The sequence below is a fragment of the Typopeltis vanoorti genome, chromosome 10 (assembly GCF_054136105.1).
Source record: "Typopeltis vanoorti isolate ZY-2024b chromosome 10, IOZ_Tvanoo_1.0, whole genome shotgun sequence".
Lineage (NCBI taxonomy): Eukaryota > Metazoa > Arthropoda > Arachnida > Uropygi > Thelyphonidae > Typopeltis > Typopeltis vanoorti.
Window position 1 is genome coordinate 23,913,570 of NC_143558.1, and position 15,257 is coordinate 23,928,826.

The 15,257-nt window shown below is 34.9% G+C and overlaps 1 protein-coding gene across 1 annotated transcript in view; it reads left to right on the forward strand.

Annotated features, from left to right (window-relative positions):
• Positions 1-15,257, forward strand: part of LOC150102230 (sodium/potassium/calcium exchanger 3-like) — a 119,301-nt gene that overhangs the window by 59,680 nt on the left and 44,364 nt on the right. Inside the window, exon 4 of the mRNA XM_090398687.1 lies at positions 14,843-14,927. Coding sequence (XP_090254813.1) covers positions 14,843-14,927 — 85 coding nt within the window. The remainder of the gene's footprint in view (positions 1-14,842; positions 14,928-15,257) is intronic.

Sequence of the window (15,257 nt, forward strand, 5' to 3'; positions counted from 1 at the left end):
CTATAATACTATTCCCCTTCGTAACAAATGCGCATTTCTTTTATAATGATAGGCTATCAATAAAAAATGTTTCCATAACTACGAATGACGCCATTAACAGCAGGTCTGATTGGTCATTTGAAATGCACAATTCACGCATGTTCGAATTTGTGTTTTTTCCTAATTCTAATATGAATATGAATATTATAAACAGATAGGAATGCTCATTACTCCTAATACTTAATAATACTTCTGCATTTTCTTTTTAACAGCTTTTTTTTTTAAGTTTAGCATTATAATTTGTAATATTTAATAGCTGGAGCAGACTTGCCGGAAATTGTAAGTTACTAGAATAAAAGGATGTTAGCAATGTGAACAAATAGCTTGATACAAATGCTTTGTATTGCTCTTGGTGAATAGTTTGATTGGACGTGACTCATGGTCGCCCATTGTCACGTTCAATAAAGTAGCGTCCAATCACACTACACAATAGCGCAATCAGGGGAAAGATTTGGTCATTAATCTCGTTTGACCGAGAACTATTAACGGAAATTAAGGAGTTTATGAAATATGGAGCGTCTTCCTGCTAAATACTTAATTAATAGATAATTGATATCTCTTCTCAATGACGTGTGACTCAATATCTTTAGGCCAATTTGTTAATACATCATTCTTTGAGTAGTCTGGGGATAATTTTAAATCACTTCTCTTGTAGTAATGCCTTCTTTATGAGGACTTCGCTCCAGTGTATCACATTTTAGCACGGGTGGATCAAAAATCGGCTTCGATAGCCAAGGAAAATTACTGCGTTCTCTATTATATGCCTTCAAACCTCAAGTGATTCAGATTTTTAGGTGGGAGATGTATTTCTATCTCTAGAGTTGGATTTCGGGATTATATAAATAAAATATAATACCAAAATGGACATAATCTTAGTCTGATGATACGAGTGACTCAGTAGAAATGTAAGGTGACTCGTATTAGTCAAATACTCAACAGTAAAATGGACACGTCACGTTTCTTTAACGCTTTGTTGTTCCTCTTCTGTAATATCTCATTTCTGTTGTAATAACGCCTATGGGACTAAGAAGTCCAGTCGTAAAATCATTTTATACACTTCTTTTACGATAGCTCCATATTTGTTGGGCGCCACCAAAGGTTTTCCAGTTATATTTCATCTTTTCCAGTTCGAAGTGGGACATTGTTGTTATTAATCCAAGAACTCAAGGTTAGAAAGACTATTTTAAATGATCTACAGATAGTATCTGACTAGTTAAGATATTAATAATGATATAATGTTATTATAATAAACTTTTATTTCTAGTTATTAGTTACTGGATGGTTCCTGATAATGCTGTATTGTGATGGATGTTGAGAAGTGGTAATAATAGAGGCCTCCTGGTGGTAAAGTTGAAAACTATTGCAACGACCTCAATGCTTCCTCTTCCTAACCATAGCCGTCAACTAAAGCATTAAAATCCTTACTGTTTCGGAAAAAATCTGAATAATAAACCCTCCAGATGTACAGTCAGTTGAAATTATACTTTTAATTATCTTTTACTTGGGAAGTAAAGTTGTTCAAATTGTCAATCCGATTTTTATTCTTTCTGTCTCTTTCGCTTATGTTCACAATGGCGAATGAGAACTTCCTTACAACAACATTCCTGACAACCCCCCCCCCCAAAGCACTTTGTGAGCACCTGCATGACTAAAGATATCTTACATTTCCTCGAACGTATTCATGGCAGTTAGCGATATATTCGAAGTCCCCATCCATCAGTCGTTTGCTACAGTCGCACGCAAAGCATCACTCACACTGCGAAAGACGTATAGGGAGGGATCGATGACAATCCAGCCTTGCACTTACAATGAAAGAGATTTGATGGATAGTTATGACCACGTTACCGCAATGTCATGCTGCATTTTACACTTTTTACCATTCGTTATGCCATTCCTGATTTGACAGCAATAAGGCTAACATTCACTTGGAGATTGTCTATTAAAAGAAATTACATAGAACTGTAACTAGTCTTCTAGAAATCCAGAACTTTTTTTTTTTAATAAGCTTACAGAAAAATCCAAGAGATGTCGCTCGTGGAGCTTTTCTGTGCATTATCAAGTACTTATGAAAATTTCTTTTTCCGACCAGTTTATTAAACAGACCTTTTTTTCTTTCTTTCTTTTATAAATTTTCGTTTTAATTTAATTGCCAAATCCATTTAAAAGTATGCTGTCTGCAAGGAGACTAATTTTTTTTTTTTCTTCAGTATTTGACAGATTTTGAGCTATAAGCGAATTTTGCTGCGTCTGCCACTTTCGTCTGCGTACAGTCGTCTGCTTATTTTAATTTCGTAACCATGGCAACGTTCCAAATCGCAAAGGTTGCCGTTTTTTATGTGCTTAATTAAGCTGAAACCAGCTGTTAGGCCACATATCCAGCTTCTATCTTCCCTATATTCTACTTTATTCCATTTGATGTTCTCACACTCGGATTTTCTGCCTCCTTATCTTCTAAATTTCCGCTTCAAACGTTGCATCTGTCGTTTACGGAACGTTCTTGGGCATTTAATCCCGCTTGGGAGGCACCGTGCCCTGTACGGTGTGTGAACAAGACGGGCATTTCAGAGAAACGTGCTTGCAATGTGAAGTGTGCGGGATTATCTCCGCTTCGCGATAGCTGACGAGAGGGTTGGCGTCTTTTTGTAACGTGGTAGTGATTCGTTTTGGGAAGAGATGATGGCCGAATCAAATATTACCTTCTTACTCATCAATACAGCTATCGGTCTTTCTGAATGCTTTTCTGGAATATTCTGTGGAAATCTTTGAAAGAATCGGAATAATTCCAAAGAAAATCTGTTTTATAAATTTAATGATAAAACATTTAAATACAAAACAGATATTCCAAGTGCGTTGTTCAAAGCGATTTGAGATCACATAAAATACTATGTTGGTACATATTTGTCTCTTTTTCAATTTTCCTTCTTTCTTTTTTTTTTTTTTTCATCGTTTTTTTTTTTTTTTCAGGTGGGTTATCCTTAGAGCAATCGTAGCATGGAAGATTTGACTTCAGACAAAACTCATAAGCTAAATTTCGTAAAAAAAAAAAAAATAAATAAGAAATAAATATATATCATTCCATCACAGAAAGTTTAATAACGCAGGGTGCTAATGCTCTGCAGTCAAGTTGGGTTTCTTTACGATAAACTGTTCCATACACTTTCAAACCCATGTGGAGTTGTTCAATGAACGCATCAATGTCAAAGACATTTACTTGCTAATCCACAAAAGGATATCTCATTATCCCAAAGCTCACCATGTAAAATCTCAATTGAAAACAATATGACTGTACAAAAATTAGGTTCCAAAAAGCGGCATCTACATAGAAACAGAATTGCTGCAGAGGGCACAGCAACACACAAGGTTAAAGGTTACAGTAGTACAAAAATTGTCAACAATGCAAGATAAATGTACAAGGAATGCACAATCTACATATAGTTAAAATTAAAACACATATTTTACGGCCAATTAGGCAAAAATGAATTATTATACAACATGCATGCATAAAAATAAAATTTGGCAATGATATCTACATAAACGTTAAGCTGGGCAATGCAGTATCTACCTACAAACAAAATTACTGCAGCATTTAAGGTAGTACACGATTAGACAACGATATAAGTTAATAAACAAAATGCATGCACAACACCAAGTCAAGGAATGCCGTATCTACATATAAGATTATAAATGTTATTACAGTAATACACAGAGTTAAAGAGGAATTAATATATATTATACATAAAAATTAAGTTTAGCGATATAGTATTTACATATTAACAAAATTACAGTGAAATGTGTGTATAAATTAATTCTTTGTAAAAAATTAAAAACATTCTGCAATCTTCCCGAGTCTTTCAGCATCTGCCAGAGTAACCATCGCAGGTTACTCTGGTTTGCAGAACCATAGACTTGAGACCCATAATCCAGCTTTGAACGTATAAGTGCACGATAAAGCTGGAGCAATGAAGCTCGATCAATACCCCACTCAGTACAGAACAGAGTGCGAAGAAGGTTCAACGCTCTCTTGCACTTTTCTCTTAGTTGACGAATGTGTGCTAGAAATGTAAGTTTACTGTCAAAAATTAGTCCCAAGAACTTGGCTTCTGTAGCTACTGAAATAATAGTGCGTCCCATTCTTAAAATATATGGAAAAAATATAACAAACTGAAAAGTTGCAAACGATATTGCATCACTTGCAAGAACGGAAGGAGATCTACAACGAATTTCTGATAAAATAAAGGAAGAATGCATGAAATTGGGATTAAACCTAAACATAGACAAAACCAAAATTATGCAGATAGGAAAAAGAAACACCAATGTGAAAATTGAAATTGATAGTAAGGATCGAGAGCAGGTAAAAAACTTCACCTACCTCGGAGGAGTAATTGAGTACAACGATGAAATTACAAAAGATATAAACAGACGAACGAATTAGCCAAGCATCTTAATCTTTTGGACGACAAAATATGGAGACATAAGGAAACGACTAAAACAAGAAATAACAATAGTAGACAAAATTCAAGCAAGAAGACTGCGATGGTTTGGCATAGGGAACAGATTACCAACTGAAGACCTATATATACAACTATGGAAGGTAAAAGATCCAAAGGGCGGCCCAGAATTCGATGGATAAACATAATAAAAGAGGATCTGAAAACCAAATCACAACAAGCGACACCAAACTGGGCAGAACTGTTCGGGCTCTCCAGGGACAGACAGAAGTGGAAAGAGTTCATTTGGCCTCATCATCATCCACATAGATGATGGGAGAGAAAAAGAAGAAGAAGAAAAATCAAATAATAATTTCGTTTTATTGTACAAAAATATCTGATCAGTTTTTATCAATGATGCTCTTTCATATGAAAGCGCATCATTGACAAAAACAGATAAATTACACATGCAAGTAACAGATATGATACACTGGCTTCACTGCATTAGTTGGTTTGGCTTTAATTCCAATATAACACCACCACTACTACTACTAAACTTCTGGGCATTTTCGGGGTTAGTGGAGATGAATTTTCTTCATAAAACAATATCGAACGATGTATTGTATCGATAATGTCCCGATAATACAATTAAGCACTGAAAGACATTGTTATGTACACTCATTTTGTACTAGCTGATTTTATTATGAGCATTTTTATAGACTTTTTTATTCATCCTATGTCTTGCTTTTTTTGCATAATATCTGTTGCTTGTAGACCGTGTTGTTAGAGTCTATCGGATGCAGCATTTCCTGTAATGTAATCAAAACAAATCCTGAAGGAGAAACATAAAATTCTATAAACGTTAAATATAGAAAACCAAATCTTATTATTCTCTTGCGACCGAGAAACAGCACTTAAAAACTCTCCTGCCGTCATCTCTTACATCCATTATCCCTCTTTCATACACACAGGCTTTGTAGAATCCATCAGTGCTACCCGATGGGCTACGTGAAACCCGAGTCTTTCAATTGTGTTCTTATGAACGACATAAAAGCCTTATGTTCCCATCCGCTGAAATCTTATCTTCACCCTCCGTTGATCAGAGATCGAGACGTCTCCTATGTCATCCTATTAAGACATTCCTGTGCCACTGTTAATTGTGCTCTGCTTGGAAAAGACGGAAGCTTACAACCCAGAAACTCTGTAACTACAATATTTTACTAGCATCCTATTTCCCAAATGGCTTCTCTTATACTGAAAAGCAAAGCCAAGATAGAAAAGTCAATTTAAAACTGGAAGAAATAAAAAAGTTGCTTTTAATTAGCATCGTTTGCGGAGTTTTATTTATTCAATAGAAATATTGTAAATTTTCATTTCCGTTGATGGTATGAATATTCTAAAGAAAGTTCTTTCATTTTCATAATTCATTTCAGCCTTAATCATATTTCTTTAATCAACATCATTATGTCATGATCATCATCTTCTTCTCCTTTAACTTCACTTTCATTTGTTTGCTTTAAACTATTTTTCTTATTTCGTTTGCTTATTTTTTCATGTCTTTGTACCGTCATCATATTCTGTCTTTATTTCGTCTTCATCTTCATAATCACCATAATCTTCGCTCTTTCATCTTCACCTTTATTTCTTCTTTATTTCTGTCGTTTTCTTAATCTCTGGCTTTCATCCTTGACTTCTCTGTCTTCATTATACTCGCCATCTGTCTTCATTATCCTTACCTTTTCTTCTGTCTTCATTATCCTCTGCTCTGTTTTCATCATCCGTTCCTTCGTCTCTGTCTTCATCATATACTTCTTTGTTTTCATCATCCTCTTCTTCATCTGTTTTCATCTTCTCCTTCTCTGTATTCATCATATACTTCTTGGTTTTCATCATCCTCTTCTTCATCTGTTTTCATCTTCTCCTTCTTCTCTGTCTTCATCATCTTCCTTCTTTTTTCTCTTCATCGTATACTTCTCTGTTTTCATCATCCTCTCCTTTTGTGTCTTCATCATCCGTTTCTTCTTCTCTATTTTCATCATCCTCTCCTTCTCCGTTTTTATCATCCTCTCCGCTGTCTTCATCATCCGTTCCTTCTTCTGTCTTCATCATATACTTCTCTTTTTTCATCATTCTCTCCTTCATCTGTTTTCATCATTCTCTCCATCTATTTTCATCCTCTCCTTCTTCTTCTTCTCTGTCTTCATCATATATTTAATTTCCCTCTTCATCAACATTCTCTTTTCCTCTCCATCATCATTCTCTTCTTTATGTTATTCATCCTCTCTTTTTTCTTCTTCCAACTTCCGCGTTTCCATTAGTGTGTGCCTGTATTTATGCAACACCAAAAGCCATAAATACTTTAAAACTTATCCTCTCTGATTAGTAGCGGCATCCGAAAATAAACAACCCCCTACTAATAAAATTATCAGCCTTTCATCGTTATTTTTCTAAGCGCCATTGTTTTCTAGACGCCAGCTAGCGTCACTGATCTGTTTGCCAAATTACTTTATTATGTACGGCTAAATTCTTTTGTTAGTAATACCATTCTGCAGCTATCTTCGTTGTCAGCAGGCATGATCACTAATGCTATTCATGCAGATACTATTGTTAATTATAAAATTAATGACTGTTAATGCTAAACACTAATTAATACCGTAGGCCATGCTATAAATTACTTTGTGATTATATGACGTAAACGTTGCATCTTTCTTCATTTATCATAGAAGAAATCCCATTATACTTTTGTAAGATCCATAACAAATGTCTTTTTTTTCCTCTCAAAACTAACATACTAGACCGACGCCCCATCTTGTCAATATAATGTAGACGTATTGATTGATCTAGAAAGACAAAAACGTGCCAACGGCTTCGCCCAGTGCATCGACGTTAACTACATACAAAGCACATTTGGGCAGCAAAGTTGACTATATCAACGTAGTATTTATAGTTGGAAAGTGGGAATGACTGAATAGAGTTTCGTTTGGTTATTTACGCAATGAACGTGTATACGCATTGATTTGTTGGCTATAAATTATAGGGTGAATAAAATTGAAAAATACAATTATATTTCTTTTAAAGATATTGGACTAATGCTTACATGATCACCATTCTTTGTAGGACTCACTGACTTCTCTACAAAAGAAGCGTCTCATTAAATGTCTTAGCTGTTTTCATTCAGTCAAATGAATTGGAATTGTAGAAATAGGAGAACATGCCTTCACATAAGGGTTGCCATTAAATCTTTAAAGAAGATAACAATATTGAAATCTTATAACACAAAAGACATCCGGAGCCATTAAATACGATTGTTCCGAAAAATATCAGGTTTCCCATTACCAAGAAGACTCCGTGTGGTTAATATTGAAAAGTTCGTGGAAATTATTACAAAATTCTAAGGATAAATCCGAAATCGCGCGGGCGTATGTGTGTGTGTGTGTGGGTGTGGGTAGGTGGGTGGAGTATTACATTACTACAATTAAGCTAGGGTTATGAGTTCAGTATGGCTGATAATTACGTGAATGTAACACCTCCGCGCAGTTGCGAGAATATAGGAATATGCTTTTCTAAATAAAAGAACTAATTCAAATACACACCAGGACCCTTTATGTTGGCTTTTCGACTGTATATACTTTTCCCGGTCTCATAAAAAAAGGCGACATGATTTTTCCTCTTGGAACCTCGGTTTTTTTCGTCCTTGAAAACATACAAACCAATCAGAGAATACATGAATGTTTCTATGGGAATCCCACTCTAACTCCAGAGGGAAATCTAGTTGAAGTAGTGGGTTTAGTACTCCATCAGTATGTTCTGTCCTCTGCAAGGTACGCACAAAAGTATCTTGAAATCAACCAGAGAGAATTCAAAACTTAATTCCATATAATTGCTTTCAGCATAGTAATCATCTTTATCAGCATGGAGAGTAGATTAGTTGTCGAACACGCTGTACGTCGATAAGCGCTAATTCATTTCTTATCTTCGCTATAAAGTCAGGCTTCTTCACTTCGATATTAGTGTGATAGAAGTAATTGCGTCATGATATTCGACCTTTGTTCTTGAACCTGTTTTCAAACGCAAAAACAGAAAAACTGGCTAAAAGATCACCCGCAGTTAACAGGCCTAATACTTTGACCTCATAGCTTTAGATTCCTGTAATTTCAAACACAACCTACACATAGCGACGAGTTAGGTGAGTTAGCCGGTCATACGGCTCATACGGAGGTATTATTTTTTTCACTTTGATATGGTTTTTCGACCCCCAGAAGCGGTAAACCTGCCCCGTGAACGCACACGGATTACAGTCATGAATACATCCTAGCTAAATGTTGGTCCCGAGCCCGGATGAAATTGTAGGGGTGGGGAGGGGAGCAACGGTGAACTACTATGTAAAAAAATCTCACCTGGAACACTTTGTGGGCAATGCTTACAAAGTCACCTAGAATTGGAAACGACTGAAGGGAAAAACCACCACCACCTTTACTCGACACTCTTTGAATACAGTAAATGTACAAAGATCGCGTTGAAATATCCACATTTTACGTTTGAACTGTGAACAACTTCAAATTGTATGGAATATAAACGATTGTGTTTAAAAGCCTTCTAAGATGAATGTTTATTTGGTTGGTATAAGACAATTTTCACTCTTTGGTCCAAGATTCGTTATAAGTAATGTTTTCGTTATAATTTAATTTTTAATCGGTGATATGATAATAATTTCTCATCGGCTAAAATTAATGAAGTTCTATAATTAGAATCTGTAATTAAAATGCGAAATCATTTTAATTTTGAATCCACTCGGCTTATTTTAATAACAAAACTAGAAGGAACCAAATTACACTACACAAATATATCAGAAAACAAACAAAAAATAAGCATTTTATAAATATGTTCTTATAATTTAATGAATAAATCCTCTTCTGCTTGTTTATTAGCTCATCTTATTCCATTGTATTAGTATATTTGATTCAATGGTCTGTCACGATCAAGAAAACTCCGCCCGCCGGGAAGTACAGGCACAGACAATCACAGCAGACTATGACGTTAGGATTAAATGTCCTATTACAATATAATAGTCTTATGGGAGGACACTTATTTTCGGATCTGTCATCGCGGATTTTCACAATACGGGACTCGGGAATTATCCATGTGTGTTCAAATGCCTAAGACATTTTATTTCCATTTGCAGCATTCTGTGTACGTTGCAAATAGCTGTTATAACATGATAATGGTACGATCCTAAATCAGGTGACTATCGCAGTCCTGAAAACATGCAAGTCAAGTCGACAAATGATATTTGAGACGTCTCCAAAATAGCCTGAAATTGTTTTAAGATCCTCCAACTGCTGCTCTAAATGGAAATAAAATTTCTTAGGCATTCAGAGGTTGTCATCAATGTCGACAACCTCTGAATTTGTGCGTGTGGTGTGTAAGTGGCAGCATGTAAGTCAAACTTGTTTCTCAGGTCTGGAGCCTATTCCTAACAAAAACAAACGCTAATGGGTCGAGTTCGAAATCGATTCATGATGCTGTAGAAAGGAACCATAATTATATGAATCCTGAAAAATGCGCGAGTTTAACGCATAATCAGTTCATTAAATTCTTACAAAACAAAGGTCATGTGATGGGTGGCCGACACGGATAGAAACCCGAAACTTACTGATCTATGGACAAGTTTTCATCCTGGAGAAAGTAGACTGCAAATCAATCAATGATACACTAATACATCTAATACGATGGATGAATATATCCATCGCATTAGATGTAAGCAGTCCACTATTACGCATATATTTTAGATAGTTGCCAGCATAGTAAAGGTTTGATGTGCTGCATTTTCGTATGAAAAAAAAAATTCTAGTTATCGTGGAAGAGGTTTTGATTTCTATTTAGGATACCTTGGGTGCGTAGAAGTTCACTGGATTGAAAGTCCATAGTAGGATGCTGTCTTTCAGGCTGGAAATATACGGACTTATTGAGGTCTTTTAGAATATCCTTTAAAATAATAATTATATCGTTTATGTATCACCAACATATCCATGGGTTTGAAGTGACTTATGATAAAGATTTCTCCTGAACTTGGCGTGTAAAAAAACACCGACGGGAGGAGATAACGCACAATGATAGCTGGGCCATACGTTTGTAAGTAAAATTGCTTTTCAGTGTAAAAACAATTGACAGAAGGCAATGTTGATAAAGTTTGTACTCTATGGATTCTTCAACCAGTACGTTTGTGATTAAAGACACGTGACCAAGGCTATATCTACACGACAGAGTAGGGTAAGGACTCAGTAGTCTGATTAAAATAAATGCGTGAATTCCCATAACTCTCATTTAGTTATTATTTATCATACTAACGTTGCCTTTCAGTTAACAGTTGATTGCTGATTTAGAACACTTACAGACGTTGTCCTACCTTTCTCGTTCTAACTTCGAAACGTAAAGAAAAAAAAAAGAAGGTTTCTACAAACAAAAAAACATATAGATGTAAATTTTAATTAAGCTCCATCTAAAACGTCTGTCGCAACTTGTGAACAACAACTTTTTCTGGTATCTAATTACTTTGAATGCTTACGCAAACTTCTGATGCTAATCTAAAAAGCAAAAAAAAAAAAAAAAAGACAGAATTCGTTACTTACCGATATCTATTTCTTCTACTGGATAGATCTTAAGTGACTTGTTGTCCTAATTAAGAAGAAAGGGAAAAATCGTTTTTTAAGAAAAAAAATTTAAGATCTAATCATTCTTTTAAGACACTCCATAAATATTTTTGAGTTTGATACGAGCAATATATGTGGAAATATACATGAATATAAAATATAAATATTAAGTTATTATCAAGATCGTTTCTATTGAATAGTTTATAATGCAAAAAACTAATTAATATTTTTTTTCACTTTTAAACCAATCCTAGAGAAAGATTACGCAGAATGTAGAAAATTAATGTTCTATACTCTGTGTAATCTCTCTATGTGGGAATATAGAATAAAGTTATATAACAAGTAGAATATCGCCTCTACGTCTTTAATTTATGCTTTATTAATTAAGTGATGTACGCATATAAACTTGCATTATCATAAGTATAACAACGATCTGCTTTATTTCAAACTAAACTCAGATCTTTACACCTTTTCAACTACATTCCTCCGCAGAACGAAATAATAGATAAAACTGTGAAGAAATCGATCCGCCAGCCAGTTTAAAGCGGTCTCCAACCTTTCATCTTCAAGGAGGATAATAAATAATAAAGTTCATGGCGCTCCCAAAATCAATTCTTTCAAATCCACTAAAACCACCAACTTCTTTGTCTATCGTTTTCTCGCACACCATTTGTCTATCTTTACTTATTTGACGTTTACAAAGACTAGAGTAGCTCACCGACATTACTATGGCTTTATTAAAGCAATTTTAACTGATTTATAATACCGAAGTAAATTTAGCAGTGATCATAATGCTTTCCTACCTCGAAATAAACTTAGAAATGGTTTATTGATTGGCCTTGGTGTACGAGTTAGAATTTAATGTTCCGTAATTCATGTCGGAATGCCGTAACCAGTGGATTTGGAGTTTGACTTAGTTAAATATGTAGCAGTTGACGTGAAACAGACGTATTTCTCTCTCCTGTTTAAGCACTATTGCGAACAACCATCCGAGGGTCATAGGTCATCAGCAAACACGGATCCGGTGTTACTGTTCATGTACATATAAAGCAGCTCTCACGTCATTGGAAGATATGTGTCGAGAGGGAAGCGAAAAAGGGGGGGGGGAGTGTAGGGGAAATGCTATTACATGCTGGATTTCTCTTACAAAGACACACCAAGCATTGATGTCCAGGTTGCATCGATCGATTCGTGCATAGGCATTGTGCCAAGTTAGAAAATCACAGATGGACGCCTTTAAAAATGACAAAACGCACATCTATTCAGACAGGCAAATAGTTGTGTTCGATGTCTTTGAAAGTTTCTTTCTTTCTTTCTTTCTTTCTTTTTTTTTTTTTTTTTTTTTTTTTTTTTTTTGTATTCATGACATCCACCTGCCACAGACAAAATGTCCCTAATCTGTCTCTTCGAAAATTTCCAGCGAACTAAATTTCTGTGTGTCTGTGTGTGAATGCCGCAAAAACATTATCCAAGTATTAACGCAAAGTGAACTAAATGTGGTATTGGACGATACATAAGATTTCAGATTTTCGTGATGAAAAAAAAAGTTATTTTAAAATAGTTCTTAGGCCATTGTACGTTATTTTAGTGCACTATACTGTCTGTGAGCGGCGATGTTTTTCACTGATGGGTTTGTTTTTTATTCCAGCTGTCTCTAATTGTCTATATTTACTGTTATAATAAACTTCTTTGTTTTGCTTGAATGGGCGCAGTATGGTATTTGGAGGTTGGGGAAAGCTTTTCACCCTACTGTGTCATCCATTATCATTGAAAATCAAATATAATTTACTAACTAAATTAACTATTAATTGTTTATTATTTAATTAATAATAAATGAACGAAATATTACCATATTTCGATAGTGATTGAATTGGTCGGTTAGTATACTAACGCTTCTTTAACACACATACACACGTGATTTATGCCACGCCCAGATGAATCATCTGATATCAGATGTCATGGGTTCAATGGATATATTCCCATGGTCATAGCTTCCAATGTATAGGCAAAGGTATTAATGTTCGATGGATTTTCTTTTTCATGTTACTGTATTTTTTCCTCGACAAACTTTCTAAAATTGTCCGTGTGTTGGACAGGTAGATGTTTTATAGCCAAATTCATAAAGTACAACTTGATTAGTTGCTGTAATGTTCTACAACAATTTCAGTTTATAACGACAGAGGTAAGCTTTTTCTCTGAATTTACATGCAGTCAGTTTTACAGAGTGGCGCAAAAGTAGCGAAAGGTTGGGGGAAAAAATCATAACTTTTTGAAATTCAATGTTGTTCTAATTTTTCTTTTCAGAGCTTGTGAAGTACATCTGGGAGATTCAGTATGGAACGTTACACCATTATGCAACGAACCAAGATCATAGAGCTTTATTCTGAACACCGTTCAATAATCCAGACCCAACGAGCCTATCGTCGTCATTTTAATGCGCGAACACCCTCTGAATCGATGATCTGGTGATTGGTGGGACGTTTTCGGCAGCAAGGTGCAGTGCGAGATTTGCCAAGATCAGGAAGACCAGGCTCTGCCCAAAGCAACGTAACTGTAATCTGTGAGCGACATCGAGATATGAATTCAACAATTTTTTTAAGACCAGCTCTTTCTGATATTCCAGAGATGTGGTTCCAAACCCCCCCCCCACACACACACACACACAGCTCGAGCCACGATAGGGGTCTTAAGGGAGATTTTGGGCGAACGTCTAATTTCAAGAAATTCTGCATTCAATTGGCCCGCTCGTTCGCCAGATTTAACGGCCCTGACTTTTTCCTTTGGGGGACATCTTAAGGAGAGGGTGTATGTGAATAAACCCAGAACCACAGAGCAGCTCAAGGAGAACATTCGAGCCGAAATACGGAATTAACGCCAGATACTCATGATACCCGTAATGGAAAATGTTCTCAAAAAAGCCTAACTTTGTGAAGCTAAAAAGCGGCCACTTACAGGTCCTAGTCTTCCATACTTAGCTCATAAAATTCTCCAACCATTATATGTTACTGTTTTGAAGAGAAATAAATTCAAAACTTACAATTTAAAACGTTATTATTGTAAACCCCTTCGCTACTTTTGCGCCACCCTGTATCTATAATTCTTTCTTCGATATTATGAATAGCAAAGACGGAAATAAAACTACCAAATAAAAAAAGCACTTTTACTGCTCGATGGTTGAAATATTTATTCATAGAAATAATCTATGAATTAAACAACGACAAAAAACAGTCATTGTGCAGGAAAAGGTATATAAATAAAATAAACAACAATGAAACAAAATCGGCAACTTTGATATGTAATGTAAGTCTCCTTTATCATAAAAGGGTAATGATACGACCCAGCTACATTTCAGCTAGGAGATGGGATCATCTATAAATCACGTAATGCCTTTTTTGTTGGGGGGGGAAACGAGTTTGTCATAGGAAAATATGCCATGTAACAGAATTTCTTTCTTTTTTGTATCTCTTTTTGTTGAACTAGGACTAATTAAGGACTAAGTTATATCACCTATAAATAAATATCAACTTTCTCTTTTCAGTTTTTTTTGTATGTTTCTTGCATGTTCAATATATCTAAAAGCATTCATAAAATAAATCTAATCAGACCAAAAGCGAACGCACACTCAAATGCATTAATAAAAAAGTCCAAAACTTATTTACGTGAGTTAAAATTTTCTAGAATTTATACTGAAGATATTAGAATTTTTTTTTCCTTATTTTTTTACAGCGTCTTAATCTGAGTGAAGATGTTGCCGGAGCCACGTTTATGGCTGCTGGGAGCTCAGCTCCAGAACTGTTCACTGCCATTTTAGGTAAGTACCCGGATGGATACATTTCTGTTCGTGATATTACTTTGCTACTGATTTACATCAAACATTTAAAGGATTATATATATATATATATATATATATATATAGTGAATTATAGTGAATTTCCTATGTGAATATATATATATATATATATATATTCACATAGGAAAGCATGACGGGAAACGCAACCCGAAAGTGATAGGTATATATATATATATATATATATATATATATATATATATATATTTATTTATTTATTTATTTATAAAATTAAAATTTAATTTTAATTTTATATAAAGAAGCAGAATAGCAACAGTCATATTTGAATAGGTG